The 13,284-nt window shown below is 47.4% G+C and overlaps 2 protein-coding genes across 2 annotated transcripts; both read right to left on the bottom strand.

Annotated features, from left to right (window-relative positions):
• Positions 1–1,415: 1,415 nt before the first annotated feature.
• On the bottom strand, positions 1,416–1,999 carry UQCRQ (ubiquinol-cytochrome c reductase complex III subunit VII). The gene is made up of 2 exons (XM_075441655.1): positions 1,785–1,999; positions 1,416–1,640 (listed from the first exon to the last, which is right to left on the bottom strand). The coding sequence occupies exons 1-2, from the start codon at positions 1,936–1,938 to the stop codon at positions 1,546–1,548; spliced, it is 249 nt and encodes an 82-aa protein (XP_075297770.1). The 5' UTR covers positions 1,939–1,999; the 3' UTR covers positions 1,416–1,545.
• A 3,046-nt stretch (positions 2,000–5,045) lies between these two features.
• On the bottom strand, positions 5,046–8,352 carry GDF9 (growth differentiation factor 9). Its single transcript, XM_009932426.2, has 2 exons — positions 7,923–8,352; positions 5,046–5,992 (listed from the first exon to the last, which is right to left on the bottom strand). Exons 1-2 carry the CDS (start codon positions 8,350–8,352, stop codon positions 5,046–5,048), a joined length of 1,377 nt encoding a protein of 458 aa, XP_009930728.2.
• Between the last annotated feature and the right edge of the window lie 4,932 nt (positions 8,353–13,284).

Genomic DNA, 13,284 nt, shown 5'->3' on the forward strand with positions numbered 1-13,284 from the left:
AAAGAATAAAGCACTCGGCTACGAAACCTGCATGGCACCCAGCTTCCCGAGGTGAGAGGCTGAGCACCTCTGTCTTCCAGACAGCCGAGCGCACCGAGAAGCGAATGCGGGGAGACGTCACTCCCACGCTGTGGATAAGATAAACCCTCGGTACCAGCCACAGCAGCAGCGTGACAGGGAGATAACGGCGTTGCCTTGCGTGGGGCACGAGCTTGAGACGGTGAGACGGTCTGCTGAAAGGGGAAAAAAGGACAAAGGAGCCAGTGAGATGGTCGGGACTTTGAACGGTGAAGCTTGTTTATACGCTCGGAGCCACAGGGTGAATTTCCTTCGCACATACTGAAGTAACTTTACTCCTAGCATTTGTTTTTACATCACCTGCAGTCCTCTTTCTCCTGGTAGTTTCCAGGAAGAAACTTCTCATCCAGCCTGGTAACACTAATCAGGTATCAGAATTGCAGTTAAGCGTCTGGTTAACACTAACAAATAGGATAACAAGGTAACTAGTATCAGAGAATCATGGAGCAGCCCAGGTTGGAAGGGACCTGGGAAGACTGTCTGGTGCAGCCTGTCATGGGAAGGGAGCCCAGGGGAGCTCACCAGCACCCGGCCCAGTCGCACCCCAAAAACCCTCCCGCTGGGGAGCCTGTTCCCATGATCCTTTGTTCTCAGGGTAAAAAAAATTCCTTTCTTACATCGAGATGAAGCCTCTATGGGTGCAAACCGCACCGGCTGCCCCGCGCCCTCCGCGTGTGGCTCCTCGCAGGGGAAGGAGAGCCTCTGTGCAGAGCTCAAAGCCCACGCTCAAGCCTGAAGCCACCAGCCAGCTCATGCAGTTTTGGTCAGTACCAAACCAGGCGGCCTGTTTGCTCTTCACAGATCTCAAGGTGAGAGGGAAGAGAAGTGGCTGGTGATAGAATAATAAAGGGAGTCATTATTTCGCACCGTCTCCAGCTGACGGCAGCCCTCCCTGCGCTGGTTATCCTGAGAAATGCTGGGAAGAAACGGGAGTCCACAAAGGCTGGAAATGCCCTAACATAGAAGAGTGTGTGCAGACAGAACTTTGCCTGATTATCGCCCCAGACAGAGGGAACCAGACAGCGACAGGACAAGGGGCAACAGGCACAAACTGAAGCAGAGGAAGCTCCAGCTGAACGTGAGAAAGAATTTCTTCCCTCTCAGGGTGACGGAGCCCTGGCCCAGGCTGCCCAGGGAGGCTGTGGAGTCTCCTTCTCTGGAGATATTCCAGCCCCGGCTGGCTGCGGTGCTGTGCAGCCTGCTCTGGGTGACCCTGCTTGGGCAGGGGGTTGGGCTGGGTGACCCCCAGAGGTCCCTTCCAACCCCTGCCATGCTGGAATTCTGGGATTTGCTGCTCCCCGCCTTCAGCATCACGAGACACCGACTTCACACCGAGCCACGGGGCTAAAGTTAAAGTTTATTAGACAAGACCCATCGCCCTCTCACTGCCCTTCCAGCCACGCGGACGAGCTCAGCGACACGAGGGCGATAACACCGGGAGGTCACCACCTCTTTTTATTAATTGGATTACTGGTCGTTCTCGTAGTCGGCGGGGTTCTTCCTCTTCAGCCTCTCAAACTCTTGCGTCCCCCAGGAATAAAGGAGGTAAGCTCCCAGAAAGGCTGAGAAAGGAAAAGGGACGCTCACAACGCTGCGAAAAAAAAACCAAAAAACCCCAAAATCCCCTCAGAAAACCCCCTCCCCCAGCGCATCGCCCCACAGACGCCAGCCCAGGGCCTCCCCCCCCCCCTCACGGCCGTACTCACGGGGAGCCACCTTGAAGACCTGGGAGCTGAAGCGCCGCCAGACGTTGGGCAAGCCGTGAGAGAAGAGGTTGGGCAAGGCGCGCTGCTCGAAGGGGGAAAGGCTGTAGGTGATGACATGGCGAACCCGCGCCAGGTTCCCGAAGTGAATGCCCATGGCGCCGAGATGTCACCTTCCCTCACGGAGCCGCCGTCGCCGCCCGCCCCGGAAGCGGAAGCGGCGGTGCCGCTTCCGCTTCCGGGGCGGGCGGCGGCGGCGCATCCCTCAGGCCGCTCTCTACCCGCTCTCCCTCTAAAATCCCACTTTATACCTACCACAACAGTAATAATTCAACCCCGAGTGAGAGCGGGGGGTAAAGGCAAGTCGGTAGCGCTTTCTTTTTTATTTTTGGGGGGTTGGCGCGCTAAAAATCCTCTCACGAAGCCTAAATTTGATGTCGTGGTAGTGGAGGCCGCCCGTTTTGTGGAGGCGGTGGTCACCCGGCTCTGCGGCAAGGGCGTTGGAATGAGCGTCGCTGCAGGCTGGAAGGGGTGTGGCTGTAAATCACGGGATGGTTGGGGGTTGGAAGGGATCTGTAGATCACCCAGTTCCACCCCCCTGCCACGGGCAGGGACCCTCTCCACCAGCCCAGGGTGCTCCCAGCCCCGTCCAGCCTGGCCTTGAGCCCTGCCAGGGAGGGGGCAGCCACAGCTCCTCTGGGCAGCCTGGGCCAGGGCCTCACCACCCTCACAGCAAAAAATTTCTTCCTCATATCTAACCTAAACCCACCCTCTTTCAGTTTAAAGCCGTCACCCCTTGTCCCATCACTCCAGGCCCTTTTCCCAGCCCCTCTCCAGCTCTCTTGTGGACCCTTCCGAGCACTGGCAGCTGCTCTAAGGTCTCCTCGCAGCCTTCTCTTTCCCAGGCTGACCAGCCTCAGCTCTCCCAGCCTTTCCTCCCAGCCCTCAGATCATTGCTGGGGCCTCCTCTGGCCCCGCTCCCACAGCTCCAGCTCTGTCCTGTGCTGAGGGCTCCAGAGCTGGACACAGGACTCCCAGGGGGTCTCAGCAGAGCGGGGCAGAGGGGCAGAATCCCTTCCCTTGCCCTGTGCCCACGCTGCTTGGGATGCAGCCCAGGGCACGGTTGGCCTTCAGGGCTGCCAGTGCACACTGCTGGGTCATGTCCAGCTTTTCACCCCCCAGCACCTCCAGGTCCTGCTCCTCAGGGCTGCTCTCAATCCATTCCCCACCCAGCCTGTCTTTGTGCTTGGGATTGCCCCGATCCACGTGCAGGACCTTGCACTTGGCCTTGCTGAACTCCCTGAGGTTTGCACAGGCTCACCTCTCCAGCCTGTCAGGGTCCCTCTGGATGGCATCCCATCCCTCTGCCCTAGAGAACGTGGTTTCGACCTTTAATCCGTTACTGAGGTTAAATACTTCTGAAGCTGCTTGTAGCTGACCCAGAAACATGCTTTCCTTAAGCTTGACTCCAGCACTTTGCCTTACACAGACTTCTCCATTTGTGTCAAAGAGAAAATTAACTTGATTTTCCTCCTTGGCAGCTCAGAGAAGCTGAATTCTCAGTGTTTGAAAGGGATTCGTGGGAGTGACGCTGTATGAGGCAATTTGAATTTAACCGATCAAATGCAGCCTTGACTGTGGGCTGAGGTTTTTTTGTTTGACATCGAGATATTTGCCTTGAGCTTTCGATAGTTTTTTCAAACATACCTTGAATGAGAGCCAAAGCGAGTGGTATTTTTAGTTCAGCGGCTCCAGGCTAACGCAATCTTAGGAACTTCATTTTGATAGAAGTTATGTGACTGTTCTCCAGATCCCACTGCACCTCCACACAGTACTTCCAACTTGGAGAAGCATCACACCAACATCGACTGCTTCACAGTGAGGAGGGGAACCGCTGTCAGGGGGACACTGAGTCACACGCAGTCCCCTCACGGTCAGTCCTTCGCCTGCCAGGCTGAGCTTCCAGCCCTGGGGAATGGCGCAGGTCAGGATCTAAGGTTAGGGTCTGGTTAGGTGGCTTTATTGCAGAAAGTTGTGGCATTTATGTAATGATGCATTAGCAAGTCATCTTTTTAAAGACTATTCTTAGTGAGTTTTGAGAAACAGTGCTGCTACACATCCTTTTATTAAAACACCCCACCCTACCAAAGCTGGTTTTTTTGTGCGTGAGCTCCGTCTAAAGCCCTCTCAGCTTGGGTCCCCAACCCGAAACCAGCATTTCTGACAAAATTCTTAAAACTAGAAAAATCTAGGAGAAAATAAATCAATTACAGCAAAAATATGGCTTGAAAGCATATAGAATTGAGGCACTGTTACCTACAATTTTATTGTGAGAGGAAATGAGGCTATGGCCCCACCTTTTCAGGCTACTGAACCAACTTAACAGCATTCACATTAATTTAAGAGGCTTTGAAAAGCCTTTTTTTTTTTTTTTTTTTAAAGCAGAGAGCATTGAACATTTCTTTGTAGTTCAGAAGCCAGTGGCAGTGCGGTTCCACGTGCAGGATCCTGTGCCCTCGCCCCGTGAACAGCTTGTGATTTGTTCTTGAACTAGATCAAGCCTTTCTGCTTTTGACAGCTCACCGGTAAGCTGCTGCCAGTTCTTACTCAAATAGTTTAGCAATTTAAATTTGTACAACAATTACCACACAGCTGTCTGTAAATTCTTACCACCTGTTGTTGAGAAAGCCCAGAGAGTGCAACAGAAGAAAAGCAAGGAACAACCTTGAACCTTTTTACAGTACCATAAGGAAGAGTTGTCTTTTTGCTTGGGGGAACTGGAAATGTGGTAGGGAAAGAGAATGAAAAACTGAAAAAGTAATTTTAACATTAAAGACTTCCCTCCCTTCCTGCTGCAGATGTCACACAAAAGATTTCTATATATAAAGGCTGAACTTCTGACTAACGAGGAAGGCACTGCATGTTAGTGGGATGCATGTTAGACATTTATTTCTTTTTGTAAATCTATAACAAAACAGCTTAAAATAGACATCTGGTAGTTGAAACCTTTTCCACATTTTAAATGCAAGATTATTCCAATAAAAAGATATTATTTACATTTAATTACACATTCTAGAAAGGCTGAGTGGCTACAAAAATAAGTGCTAGGATGTCAACACCTTCTACTAACTCCATGCTAAATCCTAACCGATTTTAATGGAGCTGTTAGAATCACACAGGCGCTACTCAGCCGATTATACCCACAGACACTTTGAGAATGCAAAAATACCCAAACCCAGAGTAAAACCAAGTGGGAGTCACCCACTACCGACAAGTGCACTTGGTAGCTATCATGTCTTCGTACTCTTTGTAGACGATGGAGCCGTCGGGCTCTATGGTGAGGACGCTCAGCGGGCTGTATTCAGCAGGAACGCAGGAGGGCTTTGGAACAGAGGAGTCCAGTTTCTCGTATATTATGTTCTGCACCATGGTGTGCACCGGGGAGCCGTAACGATGCCCGACCACCCTTGGGCAGTCGCCTTTGCAGTACTGAGGGCTGTACCTGTGTGGTGCGATTATCCATCTGTCCCATTTCAGCTGGCTAAAGCTTAGACGGAAGTTGTGCAGCTCACACTCGTTTTGAGGGAACAGAAATTGTTTGAAATATTCACTCAGATTATAAGGTGGGGTTGCTGGTGCTTCCTTCAGATTCTCTTCTCGTCGACGTCGAGAGGCCCTTTTACCCTGTGAATTCTCTTTGCCACCCATAGGATCAACACGTGGACTGCTCCTTTGCCGGGGCCGCACTGGGTTTTTCCGTCTGTGTCGAAGTGAGTTCCACCTGTGATAAGCTTGCTCACTGGTATCGTTCAGATAAAGAAGAAGAGAAGGGGGAACCAGTGCCACATTAATGGGATTTTCCAGTTTAGTGTTCTGTTGTGGATCACCCATCAGACAAGTGAAGTTCACAGCCATATGAATGTTCCTCCTGTTAGTAGCAATTAGGGGCTGGAGGAAAGAAGTCACATCAATCTCGACCCACTTGCGTTTTCTGACTTCAAAGTGCAGGCTAAAAGCTATGGAGTGCGAAACGCTGGGGCACACTTGGCTAGAAAAGTCATGCTCCTTGGCAGATAAATGGCACGTGCATGTCATGGAAGAAGAAATGGGAACTGATGTGTCAAAGGAATAGAGCAAGACAGACTTGAGTAAGTGCTCCAGAGCAGTAACACGATCCAGGTTGAAGAGTAAATCCACCGAGTGAACGTCTCCTGAGAAGCGAAACAAAACCTTGTAGAGTCAGTGCATCTTAATTTGCCTCCCAGACATAAATACTATCATGTAGCAGATAGGTAAAAATCATTCAGCAGCAGAATGATCCAATTTAGATGCCCTTCCTCATTTTTATTATATGGAATTTCTACTCTGGTCAGGGCGTAAGATTTGAAGGTAAAGAAGAGACAACAAAACCAAGAAAACCCAAACTTGTAAGAGGTTTTAGGATTCATTTCATTAAAAAAAACCCCAACAAAACAGTACAGGAAGAAGTTAGTAGATGTCTCTCCAGTGTCAATATGGGGAAACAGCAACAAGACACTCCAGATTCTATGAGCCATGAAATGAAATAGCTGAAGTCTGAAAGCGAATCCTTTCAGAGCTTTTTAGCATTAACTCTATTTATTCTTCCTATTGCTATATTTTTTCCTATTTAAATCTCTTGACCAGTGGCTGCCAGCAAGTCCGAGTAATAGAAAGGCAGAAATTTATTTAGTAACACTGCTTAAAAAAATTACCGTTCTTTCATGAGTGTCATTTCGCTTCTGTTTTATGAAACAGAACCAGAGCTTCCAAGTTATTCTGAATGCACGTTTCTGCCTCATTCACCCCTACTGTAAGAGGCACTGTTCCCCTGATGCTAAGAATTTCCTGGCATTCTTTGAATTTGCTCCAATTTCCATCTTATTCTGAGACTGATAAACCCATTTCCTGGCCTGTGTTCCAGATGTGGACATAGCATACGTTTAATATATTGCCTTTTTTACTACTCACCGCTGTATTTTTTTTCTGTACATTAGAAATTGTTCCTTTTGAGCCACACAAGTGCATTAAGTGATCTGTTCACACTTACACAGGCCAAGTAATAAGAAATCAGATGAGGGCTCTGTAGACCTTGATAAACTGATAGTTCCTATATTAATGAATTTTTCCAGAATCATTAATTTGAACAGCCTCAATAATTGTAGGAAGTTGGTTCAGATTCAGGCTGCTACTTTAATTATTACTACATTTAGGATCTATAATAACAAGATTAACTGTCAATTGTCAGTGTATTTCTGAATCTGCAGATTCTCATATACCAGGAAATTTTAGTCAGAAACACTTTGTTTTGTTTTGTTTTATTTTTCCATAGTGAATATTTCTTAACTGAACCTCAGTCTCAAAGTGCTGTTACTCTGCACAGGTATGAAGTTTGTGTTTAAGGCTGTCTGTCTTTCTAAGGGAAAAAATCCAAGTCAGGGGAACTCGGGTCACTTCTCAGCAGTCACTTAAGTAGAGCGAAAGGCCAAGGATTTCCCGCAGCCGTTGCAGTGACCAGCCGGCATCTGAGAAATCCGTGAAAGCATGGAAAGTGGCAAAGTGCCCTGCCATGCTAGGTTTTCAGTCCTGAGCCTGGTTTACACGTAGCTCTACTCTTCCCTTCAGGATCTTCACACTTTTGGGTTGTGATTCTTCCCTAGCTAACAAACAAGGCGAGGAGCAAAGTCGCCTTGCAATGGGATTCTGGCAGTTTGTTACAAGTCTTGTTGCAGTGCTGTGCCTTTATGGCCTTGAAAAAAGCAAAACCGAGATGGGCAGTGGAAGGAAACACAATGCCCCTTATGCCCAACCATTTCTTCCACTTTTCTTACTTTACCTAGAATTGGTTGTAGAGTTTTCTCTGACTCAGAAGAAGATGAGTCAGCCTGCACCATCAGTATCATCTCAAACATAGTACCATTTGTGTGGCAGTTCCCAAACCGTGGGCAAGTCTCTGCCTAATGCCATTCAGGGAGAAGTAGCTTATGAAAAACTCCTACAGTTTAAGAGAAGAGCTATCAGGATTAAAATAGCAACAGCTCTTATTTCTTTAGATATTTTTACACTATGCTGCAAGCACAGAACAGATGGAAAACCCCCCGCTTAACCTTTGCACACACCTACCTTTCATCAGGTCCCTGTGGCGGTGCTTGCATTCAGAACACGGAGTGAAAAGTCGAACAGTGTTATAGAGGTGGCTTTTGCTAGCCTTTGGGATTCCCTCCTTGCTAGCAGACATCTTATATAGCCTCTTCATGTACCGAAGGGCTCTGGAGTCTGGCCGTAGCCTGGGAGCCTCGCTTTCCCAGCTCTGGCGTCCCCGGTCAGACAGCACCTTGAGAAGGGGAGGCAGGAGGGCATAGCCACGTCTCACACCTTTCGGCAGCCGCAGCAATGGGTTTAGCTCACTGCCGGCATCCTCAGGAGCCACCGAGAACCCAGAGGTCCCGTCAGAGACTACACGACCCCGGGGGTGGGGGGAGCACTGGATGCTAGAGGAAAGCCAGTGGAGACAGCAATAGAAGCAAACACAAATCCTCCATGTAGTCTCCATTCTCTTTAGGGTAGCAGCTAAACAAATGCCTCCCCTAAAATATTCAGTAAAAAAAGAGTGCCTGAGCCCGATCCCTTATATATGTTGCAGCTGTGGAATAGGAGGGAGGTTGCTTTCTGATTAGAAGCCAGAGAGAAGGATCTGCAGGTGCCTACTGAACCCACATGCCTGCTTGCATTCGGGCTAGACCCTTTGCCCGTGAAAGCACATTATAAACAACATCTTGATTCTCAGAGTTAACCTTTTTCACATGGTCGATTACAAAACAGGAGTGTGTGCCACCCTCCAGAGGGAGCTGGGGTGACAGCTCAGTATTAGCTGGTCTGACTAAATCCGTGTTTGGCTGCGGAAATACTTGTAAACCTAAATATTATTGCTCTTAGCGATAATAAGCTAATAAGAAAGAAGGAAACTGTTTTTCATTTTCTGTTAACGTATTTCTCACATTTCACTTCACTTCAGACAGTAATCTCTCACGTGAGAGCTGTGACTGCAGCACCATCAGACTGGGTTTCATTCCAGCCCACAGCACGTGCTCACCTCCAGTCGGAGGTAAGGCAGCCAAAAAGCAGAGGGCTTTTTCAGCCGGTATCAGCCAGCTCCAGAAGTCTCCAAATGGAGTAGTATTGATTGCATCAGAAATACTCAGAAGCTCTTGTACCTGAACATAACCCAAGGGATGGGGTTTAGTTTTATTTAATTAGGAAAAGACAGGGCGAAAAATCAGTTTTCATGACAGTTGTTTTTTAGAGCTATGCTATCAATAGTGAAATGTCACCCATAATCTAACTTTCACATCTTAAGGCTTCTGAGTAAGGATTGCTTGTTTGAAAAGTGTTTAATTAACCTACAGAAATGTCAGTCTGGCATTCTTTGATTTGGAGTGGAAGGTTAATTCAGATAACCTATAATATTAAGCAATATAACCATTTCTGCTAGATTTCTTGAAGCTGATTTGATTATGGTAAGAGGGGGATACTGTCTGAGATCAGCTATGTTTGAACTGTTCTGGACAAGGTGATCTGTACTTTGATTCGTTTTAAAAATACACCCTTCAGTCAGGCATGCTTGCACCAAACGAGCTCATCTGCTCCCTCCCTGGTGGGTGTGAATTGGTCCCACTTGGCATTGGTTTCAAACACCTGTAACTGCAGTTTCTGCTGTTCCAGGGCAATTCAAGCTGCCCTCTAACCCTACCCTCTTCCACAAAGCAAATGTGCGTTCCTGCTCTCTGCTTTGCACGGAATGTTGATGTTATCAGATCTTGTGGTGGGCCCAGTCAGGGGGCTGAAATGGTAGGAAAATAATCCAACAAAAAGTGACTATTTGCTTTATCTTACTGCAACCACTGGACAAGCTGAGAACAATCAGGCCTATCTTGAATAATCCAGGGCTCAACTGGACTGGAGTGGTACTTCTGGATGCTAAGGACATAGCAAATCCTTAACTATTATGCTGTATGGTGAGTGCCGGTCTCACATATCTTTATATATACACTGCATTGAAGAGGGTATTCTTGAACATGTAGCTTTTGAAAATTCCCCTTAGGTAGACTGAAAAGTTCATGAAACAGGTGACAGGATTTGGAGATTTTTAACTGTAGATTTAAACCTAGCCCTGGCCAGCTATCTCCTGCTCTTCTGCGTCTTCTAGATCATAAAATTCATCCACATTTATTAGCTGTCTGTTGGAAATCTAGCCAGAGAAGTCAAAGTCCAAGTACATCCAACTTGAACAAACACATCATGGAAGAGGCGCCTTCGCTGACTGCAATGACGGGGAGAAACCGAACGCGAACTGCCTCATGCTCCATCAGCCAAGGCTGGGAGCTGCTGTGGTGGTGGCTGGAGGGCCACCAACACCACCGCTTCTGCTAGTGCTGATCGGCATCCTGCAATGCCTTGGGGCCAAAGAAGGGTGGAGCTTGTTTATTGTCCTCCATCCTGGTGTCGGACTGGCCAGATGCTCTGGAGGCTTTCCAAGGATCTTAGGGAGAAGTCTGCACATTTTTAGTAATTGGTTGGTCCAGACCTGTGGAAATGTTGAACAGGCCAGTTGGTTTGACTGTGGCTTGTTGACTACTCGATGCTTTAGAAAATGTGATCGTTGTCAGTGCATAAAGAGGGGCTGAAGTGCTCTGAGACTGGCTATAGGAATGCTGGGATTCTTAACATTACTGAAGCCTGAGAGTCTTCCCATGAATGTAGTCGTAACTTTAGGCAGTTCTTGAGCAGCTTCTGATAAACTAGACTTCCTTTGCTCTGCAATAGCCTATAATAAAGAGGAAAAAAAAGATTTTTTTCCTCTGAAACCCAGTGTCCCCGAACGGATTACTGATCCAGCACAGCCACAACCATACCCAAGGCAGAACTGAAGCCCGGTGACCCGCCGGGGAGTCAGGAGCTGGGGGAGGGAACGAAGGAGGAAGGAGAGCGCCCTGTAAGCCACACTCGCTGCCAAAGCCAGTTTATTGTCCAAGCTGTGGCTTTTTACCGGACTTCAGGTTTCTCAACGTTTGGGCACATTTGCTGAAGAGTTATAAATTGCACTTATAGCTGGGTGAAGGTTCTGGCATGCCTACACTTGTAGGTAGTTGCAAACACGTGCAAAAGCATTTAAGATATTGAAGACTCGTTTAGTAACACATAGTGTCCAAGGAGATTAGTTTCATCATATCTCTTTAAAATCCAGACCATTATTAGATTGTTTGATAGTCTCCTGTTTTATATATCTTAAATATATAGTCTATTATTGATCATTAGATTGTTGCAGCAGAAATGGTGTTTTCCTTTTTTCCTCTGGGAACACTGAGCGAATACCTAGTCTGTACTACCACAAACTAATAATAATTTTTAAATTCCTGGAAAACAGAGCTGAAGAATGTGTAGCTTTGCTGTGTAGCTAGGTGATGACGTTTGTTTGTTTCCACAAGGGAGCCAAAGAATTCATTACAGGTGTGGCTGTTATGCCCCGATAAACAAAGTGTTTTCATTTTGGCTCACTGAGTTGATGCAGTGGGCTTTGAAATATGTCAGGTGCTCTCTGCAGGGTCCGTTAATAACGTTACAGAAACTGAGCTAACTGCCCGCGCAGAGTAACAGCTGAGTTACGTGTCTGCTATGCAGATGTGAGCTGTAGCGATTTCTAACCATTTAAAAGGAAGAAATGTTTCCTGTGGCTTCTAATAGTTTCTTCCTGCCATAAACCAAAAAGATCAAACAAATTGTTGTAAGGAACAATGCATATATACATATGTCATTGTTTGAGTAGACAGAATCAGAGCTAAAAAACTACGTACCACTGATTTTATGACTATGGTCTAAAACAGATTTTTTGTTTAATCACTGATGACAGCAGCCTGTGCTCAAGTCAGCCCATTTTTGTCTCCCTAACGATAGCATCAGCCATCCCTTAAACTGATGATAGCCAGAAGACTGGGCTCCATTCGCCTCTCTGTTCCTGTTCTGTGTAGTCGTACCTGCCATTCGAGCTGTTTTCCACACACACAGTGGGTGAGATTTTTCCCATTCTTTATCACGTTTGTAATTGTCCCACAGAACACTTCTTTTCCTAGCTGAAAGGTCGCTTTCTTGAAATGCTTGGAAAAGAACTGAAACATCCTAGACCTAGACATAAGCTGTGGCACTGGTGGATAGTTTATGAATTCCTTTTTTCTCACAGACCACTTCTCCTACTACCTATAGAGCTTTGCATGTATGATTTGTTTGCTTTACGTTTTAATTTACCATCATTTCATTATCATTGTTTATAGAACCTAGAAATTTCCCTAACGGACCGTGAGCCCATTTTCCTGTGTGCTGCATAAGCACAGGCTAAACTGCCCAGAGCGTTTGTGATCTAAACATAGGACAAGAGAAGGGACTTGGCGTACAAACAGTTATCTTGTATCTGCTGGCATCATGGAAGAGTAGAGTTTTAGGGATTTTAAGAAGGCTGTAAGAGAGCATTGCTGTTGTTTGCATCAGGGGCAGTGTGAGGATTTGTTGGAAAATGTAATAGGTGAACAACGGCAGCCGGCCCAGTGCGAGGGATCGGCAGAGTGCAGTGGTGTGTCCCTTACCTCACAGGGGTGCTCAGAGGATGAGTGTACAAACTGTTATGAACTATTTGGGCACTAGGACAGTGATAGTTTTGTGAGGTCCTGAAACAGATGCACACAGCTAGGCACAGAGCCACGATCGTGACCGCTTCTCAAGTATTGGTTGGTGTCTGCAGGATATTGCTGTAATAGGAAGGCAAGAAGCCAGCAGCAGTGCTGATGTACTTGAGAGAGATGGGGAAACACTTGTGTTTTTTCCACAGTAATCAGGTTTTAGAACCTAAAATAATGCAAAACTTACAAGTTACAATTGTCTCGGTCCCTCAGGCAAGGGAAACACCTGCATGAGGAAGATGTTCCCAAGAGGGCCTTTTTCTTTGTTTACATGCCCACCGAGGTCCCCAAAGCACCAGGGTGAGGAAAGATCATTCCCCGGTGGTTGACGCCAGTGAGGAAGGTGAGAAGGGGAAGGAGCTGAGCTTTGTGGTGAACCTGGCAGCTCAGAAGAGAAATACCCCTCCTCCGGGCGTGTCTGCCCCTGGCTCTGTACTGGAGGCAGCTGGACTCGGAACCGCACCCCGGGTGCTGGTGTCGGCGGCTGCAGAGGCAGCGGCCGGCTGGCCTGGGCGCTGGGGTAGGACAGGCCACCTACCCCTTTGTTTTCGTAATCTGTGACCTCTTTCTGCCTTAGCTATAAAAGACTGCCTTCTGCCATATCCTCGCAGAGCTCAGGGGACCAGGCGTATGCTGTACGTCTGTCCAGTGGCATAATAATATGATGTCTTATTCTCCTGCCTAGGGCACAGTAGAGAGTCAACCAAAAAGAAAAAAAACATTGCCTCTGCCTCTGACTGCTTCACTAAGGCATCTGT

This window comes from Opisthocomus hoazin, chromosome 22, assembly GCF_030867145.1.
Source record: "Opisthocomus hoazin isolate bOpiHoa1 chromosome 22, bOpiHoa1.hap1, whole genome shotgun sequence".
NCBI lineage: Eukaryota > Metazoa > Chordata > Aves > Opisthocomiformes > Opisthocomidae > Opisthocomus > Opisthocomus hoazin.

Bases quoted from the DNA above. Each gene is read 5' to 3' on its own strand.
- UQCRQ (XM_075441655.1), bottom strand. From the start codon at position 1,938: ATGGGCATTCACTTCGGGAACCTGGCGCGGGTTCGCCATGTCATCACC. The intron at 1,641-1,784 runs GTGAGTACGGCC...TTCCTTTCTCAG, and splicing joins GGTCTTCAAGGTGGCTCCCC to CCTTTCTGGGAGCTTACCTC.
- GDF9 (XM_009932426.2), bottom strand. From the start codon at position 8,352: ATGGAGACTACATGGAGGATTTGTGTTTGCTTCTATTGCTGTCTCCAC. The intron at 5,993-7,922 runs GTAGGTGTGTGC...TTCGCTTCTCAG, and splicing joins CCACAGGGACCTGATGAAAG to GAGACGTTCACTCGGTGGAT.